Raw genomic sequence first — 27839 nt, 5'->3', positions numbered from 1 at the left:
TACTCAGAAGGCTGATGGCTGCCTGATATGTGTTTTGATATTGGCAGTTTTGTGCGCGAGCGTCTTAAGTACTAGGCGGCAAGTGGGTCATTAGCATATTTTACGCTATTGCGAATCCATGAGAAATCACCGCTGTAATGGTATTTGTGTCCACATCTGAATTAAGCCCAATGTTCCCAGTGCTTGCATGATTTTCAGAGCAGCTTACTTGATGAATGTGACCTGAGCAGATTCTTGTATACACGCCTAATGAGACATAAAAGGTTCTGCCTTGAGAAATGTAGTGACAAAAGATGGGCAGAAGAAAGTTTGATGTAAGACCAGCATTTCATATAGAAGTGCCTTAGACGCTATAATCTTCCACTCTAGTTTGCTAGTCTCACACCACTACTGTAGGAAAGCCTGCTACTTCCACTTTGTAAAGCTGGCCACACATCTACAGAGTATCTGTCCAACCATCCAACTAGTTGATTAGTTGGAATGAAAATCTGGTAAGGTATGAAAGCAAATGACAATCAGCAATTTGCTCCCAAACACCGGAAAATGGACAAAAACTGTTGTTTGAACAAATTGTTTAGATCAAACATTTAACAAACATGTCTGACCGACTATTTTCATCTGTTTTCTGGCATTTAGGAGCAAATTGCTGATCATCATTTACTCCCATACGTTACCAAGTTGGCTGGTTGGGTGTAAGTTGGTCTAGTGTGTGGCCAGCTTAACTCTATGGTTTTCTGCTACCTCAGTTCCGTTCCCCTCATTTTGACAATGCCACTGTCTCAGTTACGGAGTCATGGAACTGCACAGGTCTGTCATTGTCTCCCACAAGATCAGCAAATTTATCTTCTGAGATATAATCTGTGTTGCTGTGGGAAATTTGATGCTGTAAACGCCAACAGACTATCCCAACCATCTTCAAGGCTGGGTACTTGCAAACCAGCAGGAGTTGAAGGATAAAATCAAACACGTTGTTAGGTTAACCCATGTACGCAACATAACATACCATGCGTGTTACAATATGCATGTATTTGAGGTCCAATGCTTGTGTGTGTATAAACGCTCTGGGCCTGATTCAGAGCCGGACGCTCTTTGAGAGCGCTCGCTCTGAATCAAGGCGTCCCTTTTTTTTTTTTTTAAAGACTGCCACCCACAGCTTATGCGAGCGGCTAGGTGATGGTCGCAATGGTCAAGACCATCGGGCTTGCGACGAGACCCTTGTCGTAAGGTCTCGTGGCCGCAAGCCCCAGTGGACTTCCTGCTCTAATAGAACAGGAAGTCCACCTACTGACATCACGAGTGATGTCAGTAGGGCCGCCCACAAACGTCAGGCGTTCCTGCAGGAACGCCTCCGTTTGCCCAGCCACCCCCCTGCCCGCCCCCAAAACGGGACAAGCTGTCAATCACCATCGACAGCTTCCCCACTTTGGTGCGAGACACATAGCGACGGAGCGCCCGTCGCTGGCCGGTTCTCATGCATTGCAGCACAGCGCTCGCAAGCGGGTCTGAATCAGGCCCTCTGTTCCTTATAAGTGGCAGAGATCTCTAGCCTTAGGTGTTTATATGCAGCATTCCCAATGCGGAGCACACCACAGCTCAGTAGGAAAGAAGTATATGAAAAGTATCCACGGGTATGCGCACTAACAGTAATGCAGCATTCTCCATGGTCACATTTGTAGAATGTATTACTTTGTTGTTGAGCCATTGTACAGTGAAATGTGAAGTCTAATTCTGCACTTTACCTTGTAGTCTACATAGCTAAATGTTTCATTGATGCAAATGTATAAGATGAGAATGCTGTCAGTAATGCTGGCAAATACTTTACACTACTTTGCATAGGTCTGTCAGCACTTAGTGTATTTTATCATTTCTCTTCAATAACCTTTTTTTTTTTCTGTCTACAGAAAATTGATATAAAAAATGAAACTATTGTGTTGGTCAGCACTGCATACACTGACGTGATGGATTTACCAGCAAGGGTTCCAAAGGATGCTGCACGTTATCACTTTTTCCTGTACAAACATTCCCATGAAGGGGATTATTTGGATTCTATAGGTAAAGTGTTATGCAGAACGGTATTGCAATGATATTGAAATATAATGGAGTAAAGAAAGCGGAAACATCAATTCACAGATTGAGCCTCTTTCTTACAGTTGTCTTTTTATTGAGTCCAACGCATTTAAATTGTGAAGCCCTTTTCTGTTAGACAAGCAGTGCACCCATGTGTTTTGCTCGCAGTTCATACTACTAGCTGTGCCACACAAGCCTACAAGAGTATGTGAATGGTTATGTCAGCGTGGCACAATCAGCAGTAGTTACCGAAGTTTACCCGCGTCAGTATGCAACACTTATGTAAAAGAAAAACGCTGTATCTGTGGATTTGATATGAATATTTTATATCTATATATACTTGTTTTCTTCTTCAGGGTCCACAGGAACTACCTTGGGTATGTAGTTGGAGTAATCCATTGCACCAAACATCTACAGCTTTGAAGCTCCCAGCATGCATAGGGCCTCCTCCCTATATACCCCGCCCCCAGCCACAGGCTTTCAGTTTTTTGGTTTGGAGCTCGGCAAGTGTCCAGACGCACTTCTTATAACAGCAGGACTGCCTAGGCAGTCCTAGGCTTTTTATTTATTGATTTACCTTAGTTTTTTATATACTGTGTTTAGTTAGTACTAAGCGTCCAAAGGGACGCATGTACAGTTCTATATCTCCTACTACCTCTGCTGATGGCGAAACGCCAGCTTCTGAACAGGCCTTGGGGATTTCGGCAGGTCTTAGCGAAGCTTAGCTAGCAGGCTTTGCTGAGGCCCAGACTGCAATCTGATCCAAGGAGATAGCAAGGTAAGGCGATTCCTCGCTTGCGGGGAATCGTGTGCTGCAGCCCTGGCTTCCAGTGTAGGAGACGCATCGGAGGCTGCTGCGGGTGAAGGGCTCGTCAGAGTGCCTCACTAAGGCCGCCGGGACCGTATCGTCTGATGGGTAGCGTCTGCTACTGTAAGGCCTGCGCACGCGGCCGTCAAAATCGCAGCGTAGGGGAGATAGGCGCTCCCCCTGCCGCTCCTCCCCCCAAGCCAGATGCAACTTCCTGTGTGGGCTCCCAGCTCTGGTTTGTTTGACCATCTCGTGTATTGAGACGCTCGCAGTGCGCTACTGAAAGCGTTGGTTCTCAGAAGTGTGGGTCAGTCTCCCTGTACGCCTATCCCTTGGGTCAGGTATACAGTGCTCTGAAACAACTGACCAAACCCATGGGGGCTTGGTAGGATATAGAGTCCATTTACATTTTGCATTGGCATATGAAATATATTTGCATTGTATGTGACTTTAATGCTAGCTGCTGTATTGACACTGTCTTTTATTTTCTAAACTGCCTCATCCCTCTGTACAGGTGTGTGGGTTTTTTTACATTGTCTTTCACATTTACTTGTGAAGACTGTCACGTTGCATTTATTCCTTATACTTGTGATACATTATGTCTAAAAGCACGGGGAAGGGGGAGGTTGAGACTCCTACGCTGGTATCATGTAGAAAAATGGTTTGTATAGGGCCTGTTGTAAACAGCCTCTTCTCCAATCCGGTACACCGGCACCTGCACAAGAACCACCTTGGGTGGCCTCTTGGTCTCTGGTTTTGTCAAATTCAGTGAACCATGCAGCACCTTCACAGGCTACTGCAACGGTGCTGCATCTCTCTATGGGGTACCCACAACATTTACATCCTTCTATGTCTATGTCTCCTATAAATACTTTTTGGTTTGATTTTTATGCTCACTTTAGTCAGAGTATGTTGCCGTCTATAGCCGCTCAACAGGTAATGCAAGCGAATAGTCCAGTGGTGGTAAAGCAAAAGCATAAGAGTCTCCCTTCAGGTACTCCCTCAGGATCCTCACACGGCATCATAATCAGACTCTGATACTCAGGGTTCCGGTTCTTACTCGGTTGAGGAAGACCACCAATTCTCGGTAGATGTTCCCTCTATGGTGAGAGCACTTAGGTCTTTCCTAAGTATAGAGGAAGAGGAGTTTCCAGCTAAATCTAAGACCGGTCTTTAGGCGTCAGAAGGTGGCAAAGGATTATTTCCCTCAGTCTGAACAATTGACGGATCTCATGTCTGAAGCATGGAATAATCCAGATAAGCGTTTCCATGCGCCAAAGAATGTAACTTCTCGGTACCCATTTTTACAGAGTGAGTGTGGCAAATGGGAAGTTCCTCCAATGGTAGATGTTCATGTGACAGGATTGATCTGGAGATCTACATTACCTATCCCTGCCGCATCCTCGCTTAAGGAGGCTACGGATAGAAAACCATTTGAAATCATTGTTTTCATTATCTGGAGCGATTACCAGGCCGGCTATGGCCGTAGCCTGGGTGGCCAAAGCTATGGAAGAATGGACGTAGTCTCTGGAAGATAGTATGCCAGATGCTGCCAGAGAACAGCTGTCTTATCTCTGCCAATAGCGAGAAGCAGCTGCATATGTTGGGAAAGCAGTTATTGATGCAGGTGTTCTGGCTTCTATGGTATCAGCGAACTCGGTGGCTGCTCGAAGGACCCAGTGGTTAAGAACCTGGAAGGCAGATCCCTTGAGTCTTTACTTTTTGTCGGGATGGTACTGTTTGGGCCGGAATTGGATAACATAGTGAATTCTCTGTCAGCATCTAAATCTGCTGGGTTGCTCTCTACGTCTATCCCTAAGTATAAGCAGACGTCCTTTCACCCACAGGGAAGGGCGAAGAGACAGTCTATCTCTAGATATTTCCCGCAGGAAAACGCAGACCATCAAACGTCCAGCTTCTAAGACGGACGATAAGCCCGCTGCCTAATGGAGCGGGCCTCTCCCTGGGGGATCTCAGGGCAGGAGGCCGACTTCTCCAGTTTTCTTACCCCTGGCATCAAACAACTATGGATGCTTGGGTTCGAGAAGTGGTCTCTCATGGGTGCATCCTAACATTCCTGAGGTATCCCCTCCAGAAGTTTTTTTTGTACTTCTCATCCTTCAGACCCAGTCAAGGCCTTGGCCCTCCAAGAGATTATTTGTGCCCTCCTGAGGTCAGGGATTATAATCTCCATTCCTGTGACGCAACAGGGAAGGGGTTTATATTCAATTATTTTTCTGATTCTGAAACCAAATGGGTTTCATTGCCCTATTCTGAATTTAAAGTCTCTCAACAAATTCATCCATGTATCCAAATTCCGTATGGAGTTCCCCCAGGGAGAGGCAATTATGCTAGCAATGGAGCCTGGAGATTTCATGGTTTCCCTAGACATTCAGGATCCGTATCTGCATGTACCTATTGCATGTTCTCACCAAAAGTTTCTGAGGTTTGCAGTGGGTCAGTAACATTATCAATTTCAGGCTCTGCCCTTCGGTCTGTCTACAGCACCTCGGGTATTCACCAAGATTATGGCAGTCATGGCGGCTCATCTCAGACGACAAGGAGTCAGGATATTACCATACTTGGACAACCTCCTGATATTGGCACAATCTCCGGAGGTTTTACAACACATCTCCAAATGACCATTGCCTGCATGCAAGAGCACAGCTGGATAATCAATTGGAAAAAGTCTCCTCTTTCTCCAACTCAGTAGATGGTACATTTGGGGGTGCTGCTGGATTCTCTGGGACAAAGGATTCTTTTACCAGTGGACAAGATTACTGCCCTACAGTACGGGTATGCAAACTGCTTCCTAATCAGAAAGTGTCAGTTCATTTAGCAATGCAGGTACTGGTGTCCATGGTATCCACCTTCGACATGGTGGCTTATGCCCAGTTCCATGCCAGGACCCTGCAACGATGGATTCTGTCTTTTTGGGATAAAGTCTCAGATGATCCGCATCTTGCCAGAACCTCTCCCCTGCGTGGTGGCTGCAGATGACTCATTTATACATAGGTCGCCCATTATGAATCCCAGATTGGGTGCTTCTCACCACAGATGCAAATCTGCGAGGATGGGGCGCGGTGACAGGTCATCACACGTTTCAGGGAAGATAGACCACTCAGGAAAGTCGCCTGCCCATAAATATTTTGGAGCTTCGGGCAGTACACAGGGCGCTCGTTCTGGCGCAGGACCTCCTTCACGGCAGGCCTGTCCAGATTCAGTCCGACCAACGCAACCACAGTGACCTACCTCAACCATCAAGGAGGCACATGAAGTCCGGCAGCTATGAGGGAAGTGGCGAACATTCTGGTGGGCAGAATGCCATCTTCCGGCAATATTCATCCCAGGAATCCTCAACTGGGAAGCTGACTTTCTAAGTCGTTAGGACATACACGCCAGAGAATGGGCTCTTCATTCGGACGTCTTTCAGTGCCTGGTGGACAAGTGGGGACTAACAGACATAGACCTCATGGCATCACGTCACAACCACAAGGTCCCCAGGTACGGGTCCAGAACAAGGGACCCCTCAGCCGCCTTCATGGACGCTCTGGCAGTGAGGTGGGACTTCAGGTTGGCATATCTGTTTCCTCCAATCTCCCTCCGCCCAAGGGTTGTCCAGAAATTCAAGCAAGAAGGTGGCAGGATAATACTAATAGCTTCTGCCTGGCCCAGGAGACATTAGTTTGCAGATCTGACGTGTCTATCCATAGACGGTCCTCTTCCACTGCCTTTACGACCGGATTTGTTAGTGCAGGGTCCCTGCTTATATGCGGATCTACCTTGGCTGGCTTTGACGGCATGGCTCTTGAGTTTTTTGTCTTAAAGGCGAAGGGTTTCTCTACTTCTGTGATCCAGACGATGCTAAGGGCAAGGAAGCTGGCTTCTGCCCACATCTATCACAGGATTTGGCATTCATTATTTCATTGGTGTTCCCATAGAAAATATGACCCTAAGGTTTTCAGGGTCTCTCGAGTTCTTGCTTTTCTTCAGGCTGGACTAGACTTAAGTCTTCGTCTGGCTACCTTGAGAGTTCAGGTTTCTGCATTGTCAGTTTGGTTCCAGTGCAGAATTGCCACTCTGCCAGATGTTAGAACATTTTTGCAGGGTGTTTTCCATCTGCAACCTCGTTTGTCCCTTCGGTGGCACCATGGGATTTAATTTTAGTTCTCAGGGTGCTGCAGGCTCCCCCCTTTGAACCCTTAGACACAGTGGACCTGAAATGGCTGACATCAAAGACGCTTTATCTCCTCGCAGACAGGGCATTCTACTCGGCCTGTAGGGCCATCATGGGCGTTTAGTCGTAGTGCCTCTGTTGAGCAATTGTGCAAGGCAGCCACATAGCTTCGCTCCACACTTTCATCAAATTCTATGCATTTGATACTTTTGCCTCCCAGGATGCTTCCTTTGGGCGGCGGATTCTCTTTTCTGCTCAGGAGCGTCCCCACCCTTAAGGGAACTGCTTTAGGACATCCCCAAGGTAGTTCCTATGGACCCTGAAGAAGAAAATTAGTTATAGAGTAACATACCTTTTCTTTTTCTTCAAGGTCCACAGGGCACCCACCCTGACACACCTGGCCTCAGTTGGGATCTGTTCTTTTCTTGTGTCACTGGTTCCCTCTTCGTTTTTTGAGTGCTTCTTGTGTACATTGTACTTCCTTCTCCACTTTCCGTCTCTTTGCCGTTAGGCTTGTTTACAAACTGAATGCCTGTGGCTGTGGGCAGGGTATATAGGGAGGAGGACCTATGCATGCTGAGAGCTTCAAAGCTGTAAGCTGTTTGGTGCAATGGATCATTCAAACTACATACTCAAGATAGTGCCTGTGGACCCTATAGACCTCGAAGAAAAAGAGTTAACTAAGGTATGTTATACCATAACTCATTTTTTTTTTTGTACAGAATGTTCAATTGTATCATGTGCCATTATATTTTACTTACTTTCAAGTGTTTATGAGAGTGTTTAACAGTTGTTTTTTTTTCAGTGTTTATTTATTCCATGCCTGGGTATACCTGCAGCATACGAGAGCGTATGCTGTATTCCAGCTGTAAGAACCCTTTATTAGATGTTATTGAAAAACAACTAGCAATGGAAATTGCCAAAAAGGTAAATTTGTTGTTTTTTCTTTTAATTTATTTCTTCTTTCCCTCCCCCCCCCCCCGTGTGCATACATATTAATGTTGCATGAAATGTAATTGCCTCCATAAGACTATAGCTATTAGGATTTCCCCAAATCCAGTGGAAAAGCTTGAAGCTTAATGTATCTTTGATTATACAGGCCAGGTTATATGTCATCCCCTTTAAAGCATTAAGGACTATTTAATTCTAGATAAGGTCGTACCTTGTACCGGCTATGTAGTGCAGTATGATGGGTTTATTTTGTTTTTAAACTTACAATCAAAATTGGTTACATTTCTAGTTTAATGCACTGAAACTACTCCCTATATTGAATGTTATGGTTAAAAATACTCATTATTCTAATTTGAATTTTCACAGATAGAGATAGACAATGGAGATGAGCTGACTTCGGATTTTCTCTATGAAGAAGTACACCCGAAGCAACATGCACACAAGCATGCTTTTCTAAGGCCCAAGGGCCCAGCTGGAAAAAGGGGCATCAGGAGGCTGATTAGAGGTCCTGCAGAAGCTGAAACGGCCAATGACTAGGACAGCAGGAGGTCCTCATGTGGGGAGGCAGAACTGTAATCATTCCATGGCTGTGTTCTTATATTCAGAATACAGTCATTTTGGTATGTCACTCTTCATGTTAACCTCCACTCCTAGTACCATCAACACCTGTCCTTTAGTTTATGAAGGATAGCCTGAATGAATGGATGTAGATAGAAAGCTTTAGGGGGGTATCCAATTAGCTCCGAACACTGTTCGGGTGCTAATGGATTCCCCAGGGCTATTCAATTAGCCCCGAAGTCAGCCCGACGCCGGCACTTATCAGGGCTTTTTTTTCGGGATGTCCCAAAAAATCCACGACAAGTGCCGTTTTTTCACCTTTGAAAAAAGGCGAAAACACATAGGTCTGCGAGCCTATTGAGGACCCTATGTGTTTTCGGGAGATTTATCCTAATTTGTTCAAAATTATAGGATAGGGTGATAAAAATTCTCTAGGAAAAACGGGGATAATATGCGAAAAATCACCATTTTCGCTGATCGCAGAGAATCTATTAGCGCCCAAACAATGTTCGGGGCTAATTGGATACCGCTCTTAGTGTGTTAAGCAGACATTCTGTGATCCTGCAGAAACAAATATAGCCACGTACTGAAAGAAGTAGTGCAGTATATTATGTTAGTTGCATCTACAATGTAATGTACTTGTAAAAGAAGAATCATTACTGCCTGTACACGGGGCAAACGTGCTTTGAATCATTTTACCACACATTATTTCTGATGTGAGTGTAGTTTTTTTTTATTATTATTTTATTATTTTAGCAAATCAACCCACTTAATAACTTTCTTTTTAATGTGTATCCTTTTGATTTTTGATCTTGGTGATTAGTGGGTTGGTAACATGTGATCTGAATCTTTGTAATATACATAAAAAAATAATCTGGATAGATATATATATATATATTTTTTTTTTTATTTGCTTGACTTTAAAACTTAACTATGACTACCTGATGCAACATTTCCAACAAGCAGCTCACTATCTCCTCCCCTCTGCAAGTCTACAGCATACCCTGTACCTATCTCTATTTCTTACATGTACTGAGCATGCGTGACTCCATATCCACTGTAAGGGTGGAACCATGCTGTATAGAATTATGCAAGTATCTTTAGACTCGACATCCTTTATTTTGATGACAAAGGCATACATGAGTGATAATTAGGATTCACACCCTAAGATAGTATAATGTGTGGTTATAGTTTGTATGTCCTATGCGTTTATAAAAACCTTTAGAATTCCCATTCAGGCCATATGCTGCTAACAGCACTACCAAGTAATGAGAATAAGATAAATGTCACTACACACCTCTGCTGCAAAACCTAATTGTAACTATTATAATTGTTCAAGTATGCAATATTTTCCTAATTTGCTAATGTTCTAGGAAATTTAATGGGAGACTACATATAATCTCCACAGGGAAGTACTAAAACACTAACTTATATCCATAAAACTTGAATCTGCGGTGTCTGTGGCATTATTGGTCATGTTCGTGACAGAAAATCGCACAGTTCAACTTTTTGCACTACAGACAGATCTTAGGGCATCTTGTGTTTTTATTTTTTTTTTTTTGCTGTAGACATGAACACTGTGCTTCATTATGTGCTTTCTATTCTAATAAGTATGGTGACACAGTGGTTAGTATTGCTGTCTCATAGCACTGGTGCTGTGGGTGTATTTTTTGGAAAATAATTGATGATAATAAAAAGTTAATAAAGGTTTGCCAGTTACTGCACTCACATTGTATTAACTTCCCAAACAGCGATGCTGCTTTCACAAGAGGTGTCCGTATGAAACTGCATAGGACCCCAACAATCATGACATGTATGATTTCAGCCCTGTGGCTTCAGTATATATTAGTGGCAGATGAATGCATCTTGCTTTTCGCATATAACGTCTAAAATGGGATAATTACAAAATTTAATGACATTTCAGCCACAGCTGTGCATATGTATTCTTCAGTCTTGGAACAATTATAATCATTGTTTAATTTGTGGTAACAGGTGTATCACTCTCTCTGATTCTTTATACAGTAAATACAAAAGTAATATGTTAGATTATTTTTAGGATTACTTGATTATAGAAATGTCAGTACGGCATGCTGGGTGTTTTTATTTTTTGGAACCAAAGATTATGCCATTGTAATTTTGAACAATATCTTCCAACTGACAAATCCGTATGTGAAAAGTGTGGATCACTTGAATTTGAGGCAGGTATTTGAATAAGTCTGACTATAGCAAATGCAACACTTTTTTTTTTTTTTTTTTTTGTATGCAGATTTCTCAACTCTCAATGCACCTTTCTAATTCTTTAAAAAGTATTTTATTAGAAGAGCATCTTTTACAATCAATGAGCTGATTATGCAACTTTATAAAACTAGAATAATGGCAATAATATTTTTAAATGTGGCAGTTGAATTTTGTTGATGAATTTCAAAATGATCCTAACCTGATTAAGAATATTTGTGAATAAACACTTATTGAAAGCATTAATGATTTTGTCGTGTCTTGCAATCCACTCTAACTATCGCAGAAGGTGAGGAGAATTCTTGTTGTTCCAGTCTTTCATGTGTATGTCTCCATAAAGATTACGGAAACTTTTTTCCAAACAGAGTATAATCAGCATTCAACAGGCTGCTAAACAGTCCAGTCTGGTCTTAGAATGGATGGTGAAGGAGCACTGTGCTCGCAAACTATTGTTTCATTAAAAAATAAACCAATAGCATGCAAGGTCAGAAACCTTCTTTTTCCCCTTCAAAGCACTGACTATAGACAGTGGGTGATTATTAGCGTAGGCTGTTCCTTTTGTGGTGAACAGTCATTAACTTACACTAATTAATAAACCAGGCTTTTTTGGTGGAAAAAAAATGTTTGCTCTAACTTCTAAGTGTGAAGCCTAATTAAAGTCCAACTAAAATGTATAGATTTTGGGGAAAAAAAACTTCAAAGATGTGTTTCTTCCTCATGCTTTCTGTTGCTTTGCCTTATGCTGGATCGGTCAGCAGAGCGATCCACTGTCAGAACGGCCGATTGGTAAGCCATACACACTTATGCTGGGTACACACGGGACGATCTGTTCAGCGGACAATATCTGAACGATCTCCCTTGAAATTCCTGGTGTGCTGGATGAACAATATCGCTCATCCACACACCAAAGATATCACAAACGACCACAAACCCTTATGGAAAATGCACAATATCGTCCAGATTGGCCTGCATGCTTTCCCGATGGACGATATCGTTGGTCGTTCATTGCATACATGCGGAACGATTTAAACGTTATCGTTCGTGTGTACGCACCTTTACTAATCGATCGATCAAAGTGTCTGGGCTGCCATCTTAAGAGGGTGGGCAATTAAATTTGCCCACCCAGTGGAGATGTCCGTGTTGCCCGCCAATGCACTCGCGATGTATCACTTGTCGATAGAACGAGCGATAAATCTCCAAGTGTATACCCAGCCTTAGGCAAGATGCAAAGTAGTTGATTGTGCTTTCATTCTGTGGACTTTGTAATAATTTTTTAACATAAAGGTACTTCAGTGCAAAACCAAAGGGTTTATGGTGTGTGTCGTAAATGAGGGCCAGTGAATACCTGCTTCTGTTGCTTCTGTGCACAGAAACAGATGGTAGAGGTAAGCTGGGGTACACACTTACCAGACGAAACAGGCGGCCAAATTGGAAAGCTATATACACTTAACCAGTATTTAGGAGGATATTATTTGGTGTTATGTACTTTTACTATAAAATGTCTCTCCTGTGCGAAGACCACTCTTTCTCTACTCTTTGTAGAGATAGCTGTATTAGCAGCTATACCACTGCCAGATCCCCATCTTTTCTTTGCAAGTTATTTTGCTGCATTTTTGATGACTTCAGAACAACAGTAGATGGCTATTACAACTAAAATTGAAAAAGAGAGAAAATTCAGAAGCACTACCCGTTAAGATATAAAGTACAGTCTAATACTTATGAGTCCCTAATTGAATCCTTGTAATACTTCTGTACTTCTTCCTTTTAAATTATTTTCCTCAATGAATTGTGACATAAAAAGGAAAAAAAAAACAATGTGTAGACTCCTTCATATAAAAAAATTGGAACACTGATATAACTAAATATCTAGATCAGGTGCAAAAATGTATATATATTAATAATTAACTGTTACCCATATTTGATCTCCCAAAAAGGTTCTGGAAACCCTAAATACACAGCAGAAAAAATACACACACAAGGGAGCGCTATAGTAAAAAGTTACAAATTAATTTAATATAACAATTGTTAGAATATATTTTACACCTTACATGTAATATAACCACTTAATATGGCCAAAAATAATTTAAATATATAAAAAGCCCCTCCCAGTAGCCCCTCTCCAGTGAGAAGACAGAGGTGAGGCCACCAGAGATCCCCGGGCAGGTAAGTGCCGAATTCTTCTTTTTTTTTTTTTTCTAAGCAGCGCAAGGATTTCAGAGCTGAAAACCCTGCGACCACTTTTTTTTAAAATTGGATATAGTGGGTATCGGGAGGGCGCATACCCACGTTATTCCAAAATTGGGCGCAAGGTTTTTTACCTCGCTAAACCTTGCACCCAATTCAATATGCCCCACAGACTCCAAATGGGAACTTTTGCAAAGTACTGTGTGTTTTTTTTTCTTCTAAGTTTTAGGCAGGTGTGAAAAAAATGTTGCAAAAGTAAGAATGCTTTAAAAAATAGAAGTGTTAATAGTTTATTTTTATCAATTAACAAGATGCAAAGTGAATGAACAGAAGAGAAATATAATTAAAATTAATATTTGGTGTGACCACCCTTTGCCTACAAAACCGCATCGCTTCTTCTAGGTACACTTGCACACAGTTTTTGGTGGAATTTAGCAGGAAGGTTGTTCCAAACATCTTGGAAAACTAACCACAGATATTATGTGGATGTAGGCTTGCTCATATCCTTCTGTCTTTTCATGTAATCCCAGACAGACTTGATGATGATGTTGAGATCAGGGCTCTGTGGGGGCCATACTGTATCATCACTTCCAGGATGTTATTATTATTGTTTATATAGCGCTACAAGTGTTCCGCAGCACCTTACAAAGTACACAAAAAAGTGACACAGTACAATACAATGCAGGACAAGGACATGGATAATATACATTGGTGGCCATAACACCCAAATAAGCAACAGAGCATTAGCAACCAAGTGTTAGGTGTCCTAGTGGTAAGTAAGAAGTAGATGAAAATAAAGTAAGGAGAAGCACAAGAGGGTAGAGGGCCCTGCTCGCAAGAGCTTACATTCTCAAGGGGTGGAGCAGACAGGTATGATACAGATGGGGAAGGCAGGGAGGAGGGAGCATGTAGCAGCAAGTTGGGATGAGAGATGGAAAGCATTGATGAAGTAGTGGGGCTTGAGAGCCCATTTGAAGGATTGTGGAGAGTCTGATGGGGAGAGGGAGTTCCAAAGTTCGGGAGCAGCACAGGCAAAATCTTGGAGGCAGGAGTGGGAGGAAGTAATCAGTTGGCATGAGAGGCGGTGTGCATTTGTTGAATGAAGAGGGCGGACAGGAGAGTGAAGGGAGATAAGGTCAGAGATGTAAATTGGAGAGGAGTGTGTGAGGGCTTTGTAAGCGAGTGTGAGAACCTTGAATTGGGTTCTGAAGGGGAAGGGGAGCCAGTGGAGGGCTTGTAAGAGAGGGGAGAAAGATGTAGAGCGTTTGGGGAGGCCAGATAGAAGGAGGTTATAGTAATCCAATATGGAGATGACCAGTGAGTGTATTAGGGTCTTAGTAGCATCCTGGGTGAGAAAGGGTTTGATCCTGGAAATATTTTTGAGATGGAAAAGACAGGACTGCGAGAGGTTCTGGATATGTGGTTTGAAGGAGAGAGGAGTCCAGGATAACTCCAAGACAGCGCATTGTGGGGCTAGAGGAGATAGTTGTGCTATCAATTGATGAAGAAATAGTGGGAAGTGAGGTTATGTGGGAGGGTGGGAAGATGATCATCTCAGTCTTAGACATATGAGGTAAGAAATCGCTGGAACATTCCGGAAGATATAGCAGAGATACAAGTGAGGAGAGCGGTCAGGGGAGGAAAGGTAGATCTGAGTGTCATCAGCATAGAGTTGATAATGGAGGTCAAAAGAGCTGATGAGTTCACCTAGAGAGGACGTATAGAGGGAGAAAAGGAGTGGTCCAAGAACAGAACCTTGGGGAACACCTACTGTGAGAGGATGTGGGTGGGGGGGTTGTGGAGATAAGCCATGAGAGGAGACAGAGAAGGATCGGTCAGAGAGGTAGGAAGAGGCCAGGAGAGGGCAGTGTCACATAGACCAAGGGAGTGAAGGATTTGCAGCAGGAGAGGGTGGTCCACAGTGTCAAAAGCAGCAGAAAGGTCAAGGAGAATGAGCAGAGAGTAGTGGCCTTTGGATTTGGCAGCAAGGAGGTTGTTGCTGACTTTAATGAGGACAGTTTCAGTGGAGTGGAGAGAATGGAAGCCAGACTGAAAAGGGTCAAGGAGGGAGTGGGAGGAAAGAAATGTGGTGAGGCGGTTGTAAACAATACGCTTAAGGAGTTTGGATGCAAAAGGGAGGAGATGGGTTGGTAGTTGGCGAGAGTGTTAGGATCAAGGGAAGGTTTTTTAAGAATGGGGGAGACAATGGCATGTTTGAATGCAGAAGGGACAGTGCCAGATGAGGGAAAAATTGAGGCGGTGGGCAAGATTGGAACAGGCACAAGGGGAGAAGTTGGGGGGGGGGGGGTGACTGGAATAGGGCCATGACTTCCTCTCCAGCTACAGGGGAGAAGGATGTCAGTGTAGGTAAAAAGGAAGGGGAGGGATGATCCGGTAAATGGAGGTGTAGTGCTGGAGGACTGGTGGGATGTAATATCCTGACGTATGGAGTCAATTTTAGTTGTAAAGTAGGTAGCAAAGTCAAGGGCAGAGAGCAAGGAGGGGGTGGGCAGAGGAGGGGTGGTGAAGAGATGCTGGGAATTTGAGGACTGGGAGGAGATGAGGTGCTTGAAATATTACTGTTTAGAGAGGGAAAGGGCAGCACTGTAGATGAAAACATAAATTTTGAAATTGAGAAAATCTGCCTTGGAGCGTGACCTTCTCCACTTTTGCTCGGCGGTTCGTGAACACTTTTACAGATATTTGGTGCATTTAGAATGCCAGGGTTGAAGTGTGGATCTGCGAGGGTGAGTAGTGATTGCCAGAGCAGCAGAGTCAAGAGCAGAAGTAAGGGAGGCATTTTATAGGGAAGCAGCTTGTTCATGGCAGGAGAGAGAGAGCAAAGGGGAGAGAAGCGAGTCAAGTAGGGAAGAAAACTAAACTGTTGATAGCCTCAATGTTACGCTGAAAATAGTTCTTCATGACATTGACTGTAAGTTTGGGGTCGTTGTCCTGCTGCAGAAAAAATTTGGAGCCAATCAGGCGACCTCCCTGATGGTATTGCATGATGGATATGTACCTGCCTGTATTTCTCAGCATTGAGGACACCATTAATCCTGACCAAATCCACAACTCCATTTGCTGAAATGCAGCCCCAAACTTGCAAGGAACCTTCACCGTGCTTCACTGTTGCCTGCAGACACTCATTATTGTACCGCTCTCCAGCCCTTCGGTGAACAAACTACCTTTTGTTACAGCCAAATATTTCAAATTTTGACTCCTCAGTCCACAGCACCTGCTGTCATTTTTCTGCACCCCAGTTCATATATTTTCGTGCATAGTTGAGTCGCTTGTTCCTCATCCAGTTTTAAGCCTCTTACACAACTGTTTCAGTTAATGACTGTGTTTCAACCTACATATGAAAATGATGATCATTATCACCTGTTTGGTATGAAGTTTAACGGAAGTGCCTCTGTTTAATTTATAAGACGACACTCTGGAATATTGTTCCAATATCATATGCAGTGGCGACAATGAGGATTCAGGCCTAGTAAAACGCATTACATTGTCAGCAAATAAGCAGATTTTATGAGATAAGTCCCAAACTGAGGACCCTGTATAGCATGGTTTCCGAAAAAATTTCTATAGCAAGCAAGAAATCAAAGGAGAAAGCGGGCAACACTGCAGAGTACCATTCGATATAGGAAAGGCCGAGGAGAGAAGAGCATTCACAAAAACTTTAGCTGCGGGGTTAGAATGAAGGGCCAATGTAGACAACATAGCTCTATCCCGCAACCCAAACCGATTCAGAACCACATATAGGCAACCCAATGCAATCTGTTGAATACTTTTTCAGCATCAGAGAGCAATAATAATGGGTTTACTGCTACAGCAAATAAACCAACCAAGTTGAAAACCCGCCTAGTGTTATCTAAAGGTTGTCTACTCAAGATAAACCCAGCCTGATCTTAGTTAATTAATGAGGGTACTAACGGACCTAACCTATTAATTTGGCATATACCTTAACATCAGTATTCAAAAGTGCTATTGATCTGTAGTTGGTGACTAATGAGGAGTTCTTCCCAGGTTTGGGAAGTGCCACAATTTGCACCTCCAACATCTCTCTTTCAATTCTTCCTTTGAAAGTTTCATAAAGAGCATTGGTATAGTTACCGGACCAGGAGCTTTATCTAAAGGTAAGGACTCTATGGCAACAGTTATTTCTTCTGCTGACAAAGGATCACTAAGGGACTGAATTGAATCCTCCTGTAGGGACAGGAGATTAATAGCATCCAAACATTTTGGCAATCTCTTCCGGCTTGGGCTGAAAAACCTGCAGATCACTAGATAAGTTGTAGAGTTTCAAATAGTACTCAGCAAAAGCATTAGCTATGTCTAGAGGATCTGACACTTTTGCACCCACTTTATGGAAAATCTCACAAATTCTCTCCATAACCAATTTCCCCCTTAGTTTTTGTGCCAGCATTCTGTCTGCTCTATCACCCTGTACATAAAACCTTGTCTTAACTGAAATAGGTTCCTATGCACCTCTTGTAAAGTGAAACTGTTCCATTCATCCCTGGCCTTAAGCAGGTCTTCAAAAATATCAGCATCAGAAGGTGAACATTTATGTCGCTCCTCCACGTCTCTTAATTGAGCTTCTAGTGCGGCATGCCTTTGTATATTGGCGTTCTTAATACGTGCCACTGATTGAATAGCTTTCCCTCTAACCACTGCTTTTAGTGTACACCAATAATTAAAAACAGAAGTGTCTGTTGGTTTATTTGTTCCCATATACATAGTACAGGAGAGGACATGTTTAGACACCAGATCAGACAAAATATAAGTTCCTAGGCGTCATGCAAGGTGACCCCAAAACCCCCTCCAAACAAAGAGGTGCATGATCAGACCATGTTATAGGAAGTATTACAGCCTTGTTGTAGAGGTTATTTATCTGCCAAAGCTAAATCAATTCTGGAATATGACCAGTGGACATCTGAGTAAAATGTATAGTCCTGTACTGTCAGGTGTTTTGCCCTCCAAATATCAAACAAATCATATTCCATTAAAAGTTTTTGAAAGGCCCGAGAATGGTCATGCTGAGATGTAGCCTTCATCCTAACCGTGGGAGAGGATGTTAACTTTCTGATCAATGACCTTATTAAAATCGCCTAACCGCTCCCTTACATTTTTGCAAAGCAGTACAGAAATGTCTATAAAATGCCACCTGTTTGGTATTAGGGACATAAACAGATACCAAAGTGATCAACTGGTCTTCTAACTTGCCAATTAAAATCAAATAACGCTCATGCACATCTGCATATTGGGATTGTAGTGTAAAATTACAGGAGCGAGAAATTAAAATAGCTACTCCAGCCTTTTTCTGTGGCCCATTTCCAGTGTAACAGGGAGGATAAATGTTGTCAGAGAACTAATGGGGGGCATCCACTAGACGATTTTATCCCTGTCCAACCTCTTAACGATTTTCCCTTGAAGTTTCCCTTGAAATATGATCTTCCACTCTGAACAATTTGCAAAGGATTTGCAAAAGATTTGCAAAGGATTTGCAAAAGATCTGCAAACGATTTGCAAAAGATCTAACAATAAACTATGTTGTTTTAATCTGTAATTGAGAGCTTTCAGCTATAGTGGGCAGACAGTGGTTCATCGTTTGATCGTTCAGCATGAACGATGTGTAAACGATGTGTAAACGATGTGTAAACGATTTGTAAGCAATCAAGTGAAATTGACCTGCATGTTCAGTCGATGGAGGAGACGATCAAACGACCAGCGGGAGCGCGCATCGTACATCGTTAGAAACAATTACTGCACGATTTGCAAACGATGTTCAAACGATGTTTGAACGATTATCGAACGATTTTGTCATTATCGTTCAATCGTTCAACTTTATCGTCTAGTGGATACCCCCCTTTAGGTGGAGAAGAGGCAGCAAAATGTGTTTCCTGTATAGTTACCACGTGAGCTTTAGCCTTAGCAAAGTATCGAAAGGTAAGGCATCTTTTATTTGGGTAGTTTAAACCCTTAACATTCAGAGATATAACCTTATCCATAGATAATAGCAATGGAGGTATAACACATCAGTATGCAAAACAGTACATACAGAATAAGTACCCAAGGGAAAAAATAAACAGGAAAACAATAAAACAAAAAATACACAATAAACAAACTGAAATAGCTTCCATGTGGAGCTAGAGGAGGTCACCAACTAAGATGACACTAAATGGAAAGGGTGGTACAGCCCCTCTTCCACCACTCGTAATATAAATACACAATTTTATTTAAATGTGTCGTTTTAATGACACTATAAATCCAAAGAGGACAAAGATAAGTGAGAATTAACAGTAATCAAACACGTAATAGTTACTGAGTCCTAGAAACCAGATTGAAATTACCTGTTTAAAGGGCTAAACCTCTATAAATCTGTCTTACCAGGAACAGTCCAGGGTCCCAAGGTCACTGATACACCTAAAGAGTTAAGCTGGGTACACACGTAAAGATTTTCTGTCCAATCATCCAACTAGTTGATTGGTTGGAATGAAAATCTGGTGAGGTATGAAATCAAAATGACAATCAGCAATTTGCTCCCAAACGCTGGAAAATGGACAAAAACAGTTTTTTGAACAAATTGTTTAGATCAAACATTTAAACTTGTCTGACGACCATTTTCATCTTGTTTATGGCATTTAGGAGCAAATTGCTGATCATAGTGTTCCAGATTTTCATTCCAACCAATCAACTAGTTGGATGGTTGGACAGAAAATCTTTACGTGTGTATGCAGCATTAGTCCAGCGAACAAAAAAAATTAAACAGCAAGACGCGCAAAAAAGGAAAATGGCTGGCCCTCAGACTGTAGACCCCACAGAAGACCATTCCTTTGGGATACAAGGAATTGAGGAAATCTGTACTGGATCGTCAGGCCCAATATTCCAAGAGTGAAGTAATTGAAGAATCGGTGTAGAAACCATAACTGTGGGTCCATTACGAGATATGATCAGCTTTGTTGGGAAGCCCCACCGGTACAAGACCTCTGCCTTCCGAAGTGCATTTGTAACTTGATGAAGCGATTGGCGCTGAGCTAAAGTAGTTGCACAGATATCACCAAATAGTTGTAGCTCTTCCAGCACTGCAGCAGAAGAATCAGTCGGACGTGCAGTTAGGAGTATGGCATCCTTTATGTGGAAAAAATGTAGTCGCATTAGTGTGTCCCGAGGTACCCCAGCCAAGGCATTTTTCGTACGAGGCAAATGATGGATACAATCAATTAAGAAATCTTTAATAGGGGTAGTAGGTAGGAGCTTCATAAAGATATACATAACAAATTCTTGAAGGGCCCTAAAACTTATGGATTCTGAAATACCACAAATCTTTATATTGTTGCATCGTGACCGATCTTCAAGGTCACCAACCTTATTTTGCAAGGCCATAACCTCAGGCTGAAACTGCTTGTGCAAGTGAATCAGGTCGTTATGGGATACAACCACTTCCTCCATCTTAGTTTCCAAGTGATAGGTGCGAGATCCCAAATCATCGATTGACTGCTGACAGGACTGTAGCGCGATCCAAAACTCCAAGGAAATATCCTCTTTGAAAGACAAAAGTTGTTTCATGGACCCCACTGTTAAAGGTTCCCCATCTCCAAGGGTAGCGGCAGGAGGTAGAGCAGTAGCAGCAATAGGAAATGTCTGTGTTGTAGAAACTGGTCTTTAAGCCTTTACATCATGGGAGACAGCTTCCATTGCACCCTGAGCAGGCAAACGTTCTTTAAAGAAGCTCACAGGAGGCACCACCTTGGGAGCGCATTGACGTTTAGGCATCATTTATGAAAAGGAAATAAAGAACAGTAGATTACAGAACACTGGCAATCTAATGAGACAGCTTGATAATACCACGGATCTACAGATCTTGAATAGCGTCAAAACATACAGGAGCAGTGAAAGAAAGTCACATTGTTAATCACTGGCCATAAGGGAAGCTGGTGTGGGCATATAATCCAGCAGCACTGTGGAGAATATTCTTCAAATGAGAAGATTAATACCAAACCTAGGCAGGCAGGCAGGCAGGACCACAGAGCTAGATGCAGAGCATTTATGTAGGGAATATCACACAGGCAGGTAGCTAGACACCTTTAGAACCAGTGCTGCAGAGTAAAAGGACCAGTTTTGCCTGCTTCCAAGATGGTGGACGCTTAGTCTCCCAGGGCTCCACACTAATTACAAGGGCCCACAGGGCAGTACTGGGCCCAGCAACCAGGTGCAGGGGGAGGACAAACAGCTTACCTGCAGCTCAATACAGCAAGGGGGAGATCAGCCACGATCGCGCCGGCATGGACCGCGACTTACACCCGGCCTCCAACTTTAGTCCCAGGCTTCAGTGCAGGAGTAGGCCCCGGCACTGGATCACCATGCCCCGCAGCACCAGCCTCCGGACGTTCACCAGGTGTAGATGGTGAGAGGAGAAGCCCTGGATCATGGTGGAGGGCTGGGATTTGTCACCTGGGACCCCAAAATGCTCCAGTATAGCAGGAGCAATCAGTGCCCACGTCCTCCTTAGTTGCTCGTTAGGTCACACCCCCCTAAATAAGCACTGCCAGATGGCGCCCCTGGCGAGTTCCATCCTGGAAAATGGGTAGATATGCCCCTAAGGGTTTTGACCTATTTTACGGATTTTATTGAGCCTAATGCTCCTTTTATGCTGTATTTGATATTTGTATATGTGATTTTTTTTTTGTTGCAAGTCTTTATTAATAAATCATATAAACAACCCATGTATTGAAATCAAGAATATAGTTGGTCAAGTTAAGCAGCACTAATTCAAGAATGTGATTTGGTATGCAACACTTGCGGACAAGGAAGATGTGCCCACTATGGTATAGTTTTTTTTAAATAAAGTTTTTTTCTATACAGTGGTGTGTGTGTGCCCATCATTCATTTAATATTTTCTTTATAGGTACCAGTGGACCCTGTCTACCTTAAAAATAGGCATGACAGGGCTAGCTGGGACCTGTAATGGGTCAGGAAAGAATATTTATTCTTTTTGCTCTTCAACAAATGATTAAGACAGAACCCCACGGCCCAGGGACTATCCCTAGTGCCATCAGCACAGGGCTAGTTGTCCCTGGGATGGTTGGCATCCCTGCTTATAGTGCCACCAGCCCCTGGTAATGTATATTCAACCCAACACACTTTGTACCCTGATTTTTCCAATACCAGCCTAGGCAGAAACTTTAGTGCTGGTTGTGTTGTGCTTATGGAGAGGAATGGTGGAAACACACCAGAATGCCCGCGATGTGTAGCTTCATAACACCCCGCACATCTCCAGTAGGTTGGCGACGCAGCCTCCAAATACCCTGCTATTAAATCCCGTTACTTGGAGGCCAAAGTCACCACAATCACACAGCGAGTTTCAGCAACATGAAAATTGCCAAAAAATTGTCAGTCTATTATAATCCCCCTGAGTTTTCTACCTCTGATATGGTGTCTCTGAATATATTTTACTACAGGGAAATATTTCCTATATTCATGTAAGGTTTATTTTCATTTCTAGTTCTATAACTATATAGTGAAACTTTTTGCATTAACTACAATTTTGATGCAAATAGATAAGGTTTATCGAAATATTTTACAGCTATATTGAAGTCTCACTGCAACTTGTAGCTCTGGTTGTCTCATTAAATTTAACTGCAATCCAAACCATCCTCTTGAAACTATTAACTTTTCTTGTCCATTGATCCTATATATGCCATTTCACATAGGAAAGTGCCAGTTTACTGTTCATTGCAGAACGGGGAACTTTCAATATACGATAGCTATTTAGGTTCTTGTCTGCGCACTGGGCTTGGTACAAGAGGCGGCTTCCTCCAGAGCCTGCCCTGCTAGATGTTTATTAAACCTGGTAGCTACTGCGAATGCATAGGCACTTAGCTCCAGCTCAGCGAACATATAGCACAGCAAACTAATCTAACTCCCTGTATCCAATCTGTATTAACTCCTGTAATTACAGAGGAACATTTAAATATCAAAAGAATAAAAATTGTCAATTATATGCTTCACAGCATGACCTACATCATGGCTTTTATAGCCTTTAGCATATTGAACAATGAAAAAGTTATAATAACAAAGCCTAAAATTATGTTAAAACAGGATCTTTTAACACAATTTACCAACTGACAGAACATTAAAGGTATCTGGAAAAAGATTCTGCACAGGAGAAATATATATTCTTTAACCAACCGTAAACTTAAATTTTGGGGGAGCAGCCTCTCCCTACATATTAAAGATGTTGGTGGTGCTCCCTGGAGTTAGAAACTAGTCCAATATATATAGAATTTCTTGCATAGGCAAGACAAGAAGACTCCTTTCTGGGGCACTCTTAGGGGTAAATTTACTAAAATAGGAGTTCTATTTAAGAAGTGATGTTGCCCATAGTAACCAAACAGATTCTACTTCTTATTTATCTAACACCTTCTAGAAGATAACACCTGGAATCTGATTGGTTGCTATGGGCAACATGACTTCTTAATAGAACTCCCATCTTAGTAAATATACCCCTTAATGTCACTATAATGTGTGTGTTTATGTAAAGTGAAGTGAAAAATAAAAACTATTTTATTTATGTACTCGTTAAAATAGAATGCAATGTAAAAAATTATAACATTAAAATCATATACAGTATATCGATTTTTGCTATTGAAGAGTTCAAAATTGACACTAACTGGTAAGATTAGTATTGGCAAATATATTGGATGGTATCCCCTTGATACACAATCTTGTAATAGAGTAAATATAAGATATATGAGGTATGTCTATTAAATAACGAGACTGTGATTCCACCTAGTAAACAAAGCAGTCCGAACCGGTTCTAACTGCATACGTAGTAACCTTGAACTTGTCTGAACTTGCATGACAAGCAGCAACACTCTGACGTTCAGTTGATTGTGAGTCGCCGTTTAATTTGGTTGTGTTTTCTATAGTGCCGAGAAAATGCTAAGTTTAAAACGTGTCGATTTGAAATTTTTAGTAAAATTGCACAAAACACCAACAGAAGGTTTTCAAATGCTTACTACGGCCTATGGGAATGACTGCCTGTCTCGTAATCACTTGTGATGAGACCTGGATCTTCCAGTACGATCCTGAAACCAAAAGACGGTCAATGCCCTGGAAAACACAGTCATCACCAAGAATGAAAAAAGCAAGTCAAAATTCAAAGCAATGCTCATTGTTTTTTTTTATATCAAGGGTGTAATTTTGCAAAAATGGGTTCCAGAAGGCACAACAGTTACCCAGCATTATTATGAGGAAGTTTTGAAAAAGCTGAGAAAAAAAGTCAGAAAGAAACGGCCGCAACTGTGGAAAAATGGTTTCATTCTTCACCAGGACAAGGCGTCTGCTCAGAAAACACTTTCTGTGAAGCAGTTTTTGACCAACAATCACATTACTACACTAGAACATCCTCCATATTCGCCCGATTTAGTTAGATCAGTGCTTAAAGGGACACATTTTGAATCAGTTGATGCTGTAAAGAAGAAAACGGCAGATATGTTGAAACAACTAACAGAAATTGATTTGCTCCCTGCCTTCCACCAGTGGAAAACAAGACTACAGCGATGTATTAGTGCAAATGGGGAGTATATTGAAGGGGACAAACATTAAATTTGTAATACCAATAAATAAAGATGAGTTATTTAATCAGTCTCGTTATTTAATAAACATACCATGTACCTTTATCTATAAGTGTTAACCTTGAATCATTCAGTAGGAAGAATGCACTAGAATTTTTGTGTAGTATTAACCAACATTACTGATAATTTTCTTGGTACTAATTAACTCTGTTTGCTGCTGCTAAGAATATAAAGGTATTCAGCAAGCTACATTACCTACTGAAACAGTCGGGCTCATGTTAAAAATTGAGCAGATGATTTGAGACCCATTACTTTTGGTGCTCCCAATAAGTGCTGAATGCATAGACTTACATCTGTAAAGAGAGAACATTTGCAGGCACTAGTTGATCATGTGAATCCCTTTCTAACAATATCCCGAAGGATCGAACTCTAGCTCACATTTGGGTGCACCAAATCTTATCCTAAGCTGTACTTAATGAAATCAAGGAAGCACTCTACCAGCATGGTTAGTGCTCCCGATATTGACATGAACTGCCACTATCAGTTACACTTTCTACTCTTGCCCGAGAGCTCAGGCCAAACATCCAGATCATGGCCATCTATCCACATGCACTGTACGGGCCTGATGTTGTAACTGTTGACCTAACACCACTTATAACAACCAGTACCTGATCCAATTTGGCAAGTAACGGTGTAATACCACTTTAACACACTTCGAAGAGTGGAGACTGCTATTAGGCTATATAATGTCTTCAGAATACTGAGCTCCTCACCTCAAGTATAAAAAAGAAAAGGACCTGAACAGTGTTAAAATAATCAAGCCACATTGTGAAAATCAATTTTTAATACTTCTACCTAACCAGGTAATTTGTCGTAGTAGCAAGGTCTTACTATACTTTAATATTCATCTTATTGAAGAAAATCAAGTCTCAGGCTTCAGGAATATTATCTAAATATTGCTCATCAGAAGCTTCAAATAGTTATCTAAATTAGGAGAAGCTCCTGGCTAGAAACACCCAGTTTGGAATATCATACATCATCCCAGCTGATTCTACAGAAATGACCACTTATTATTTCTGTAAAACATTAGTGAGTACAGACATTGTCCAGCCTCATGTGTTTTCTCCACATCAAATCTGTTCTCAAGCAGAAAATGTTGCATCCATTATCTTTTCTTTATCTTATAACCAAGGTCTCTCCAATAGCCTATTTAGGCTTGACTCCATGTTTGGGATGTAGTCAAAATGTTGCTGGACAGTTGCACTTAACCCCATAGTAGTGCTGCTGTTAAGGCATGCAAAAAATTGTAGAAGGACATGTTGGGATGTGTAGTTCCCCAGCAGCTGAATTGTCATAGGTTGCCTATCGAGGGAGCAGCACTGCATATGCACAAACACTGATCCTATCATATCACTATGTATGTAAGTCAATTGCCGCAACTGCTGTGCTAAACCCCATCACAGTAACGCTAATCCCCCTCATAGTCCAATAAATATATGACAGGAAATCATGTAGACCTGCCTATATTTTGACATGGTCAAAATGTCTACATATAAAATATAGGCATCTAGCTAAAAAATGTTGACATGGTTCTTACTAATTCAATACTAACTTGTTATTAACTTAATATATCTCTATCAATGGCATTCGTTGTGTTACATTTCCAATAATAGTGAAAATTACTGGCTTTTCTGTTGCAATAAAACACCTATGTTATTATTTTGCAACTAAAATGTAATAATCAGTACATAGTATATGACGTATGCCATATTTACATTGCTATTGTCAATTTTTTACAGTATCTTTATCAAATAAAGTGAACTTGTATTTCATGTTCCTGCAACCTTCTAACATTCTAGCAATTCATTCTGTTGATATGATAATAGCATATAGTAAATTGTTTTGAAAGATTATTAATAGTAATAAGTACTGTATCACTATCCGTGCATGTCATACCTCATGTATAGATGTATTTATTACTGGCAGACACATTTTAAAAACGTGTCCAGGTGATGTTTGTTTTTCAATTGTAATAGAGAGGAGGAAATCTGGAAAACATACACTGTTATACATCTTGTTTGTATTTAAAAAAAAAAAAAAAAGTTTACCCTTTATAGTGTGTTTCTGTTTTACAGTCAGGTGCATAAATATTGGGACATTGACAGAATTTTCATTTTTAAGATGTGCTTTAACTGCAGACTTTCAGATTTAATTTGAGGGTAATTACATCCAAATCAGGTGAATGGTGTAGGAATTACAAAGGTTTCTATATGTGCCTCCCACTTGTTAAGGGGCCAAAAGTAATGGGACTATCAACTCAAAAGCTATTTCATGGACAGGTGTGGGCTATTCCCTCGTTATTTTATTATCAATTAAGCAGGTAAGAGGTCTGGAGTTGATTCTAGGTGTGACATTTGCATTTGGAATCAGTTGATCTAAAGAGTTGTTACTATCAGTGAAGCAAGCCATCATTAGGCTGAAAAATCAAAACAAACCCATCAGAGAGATAGCAAAAACATTAGGTGAGGCCAAATCAACTGTTTGGAACATTCTTAAAAAGAAAGAACGCACCGGAGAGCTCAGCAACACCAAAAGACCCGGAAGACCACGGAAAACAACTGTGGTGGCTGACAGAAGAATTATTTCCCTGGTAAAGAAAAACCCCTTCACAACAGTTGGCCAAATCAAGAACACTCTCCAGGAGGTAGGTGTATATGTGTCAACAATTAAGAGAATACTTCACAAGAGTGAATATAGAGGGTTCACCACAAGATGTAAACCATTGGTGAGCCTCAAAAACAGGAAGACCAGATTAGAGTTTGCCAAACAACATTTAAAAAAGCCATTACAGTTCTGGAACAACATCCTATGGACAGATGAGACAAAGATCAACTTGTACCAGAGTGATGGGAAGAGAAGAGTATGGAGAAGGAAAGGAACTGCTCATGATCCAAAACATACCACATCATCAGTGAAGCATGGTGGTGGTAGTGTCATGGCGTGGGCATGTATGCCAATGGAACTGGTTCCCTTGTATTTATTGATGATGTGACTGCTGACAAAAGCAGCAGATTGAATTCTGAAGTGTTTCGGGCAATATTATATGCTCATATTCAGTCAAATGCTTCAGAACTCATTGGACGGCGCTTCACAGTGCAGATGGACAATGACCCGAAGTATACTGCAAAAGTAACCAAAGAGTTTTTTTAAGGCTAATTATATATATATATATATATATATAATATATATACATATATACACACATATATATTAAACACAC

At 41.6% G+C, this 27839-nt stretch overlaps 1 protein-coding gene across 1 annotated transcript in view; it reads left to right on the top strand.

Moving 5' to 3' along the window:
• Window positions 1–11031, top strand: part of TWF1 (twinfilin actin binding protein 1) — a 50106-nt gene extending 39075 nt beyond the window's left edge. The window contains exons 7-9 of the mRNA XM_088458041.1: window positions 1902–2052; window positions 7858–7979; window positions 8370–11031. Coding sequence (XP_088314167.1) covers window positions 1902–2052; window positions 7858–7979; window positions 8370–8540 — 444 coding nt within the window. The 3' untranslated portion in view covers window positions 8541–11031. The remainder of the gene's footprint in view (window positions 1–1901; window positions 2053–7857; window positions 7980–8369) is intronic.
• Window positions 11032–27839: the final 16808 nt, after the last annotated feature.

The sequence above is a fragment of the Taudactylus pleione genome, unplaced genomic scaffold (assembly GCF_031769625.1).
Source record: "Taudactylus pleione unplaced genomic scaffold, aTauple2 ptg000041l, whole genome shotgun sequence".
Classification (NCBI taxonomy): Eukaryota; Metazoa; Chordata; class Amphibia; order Anura; family Myobatrachidae; genus Taudactylus; species Taudactylus pleione.
This window is presented reverse-complemented; position numbering and strand designations above follow the sequence as displayed.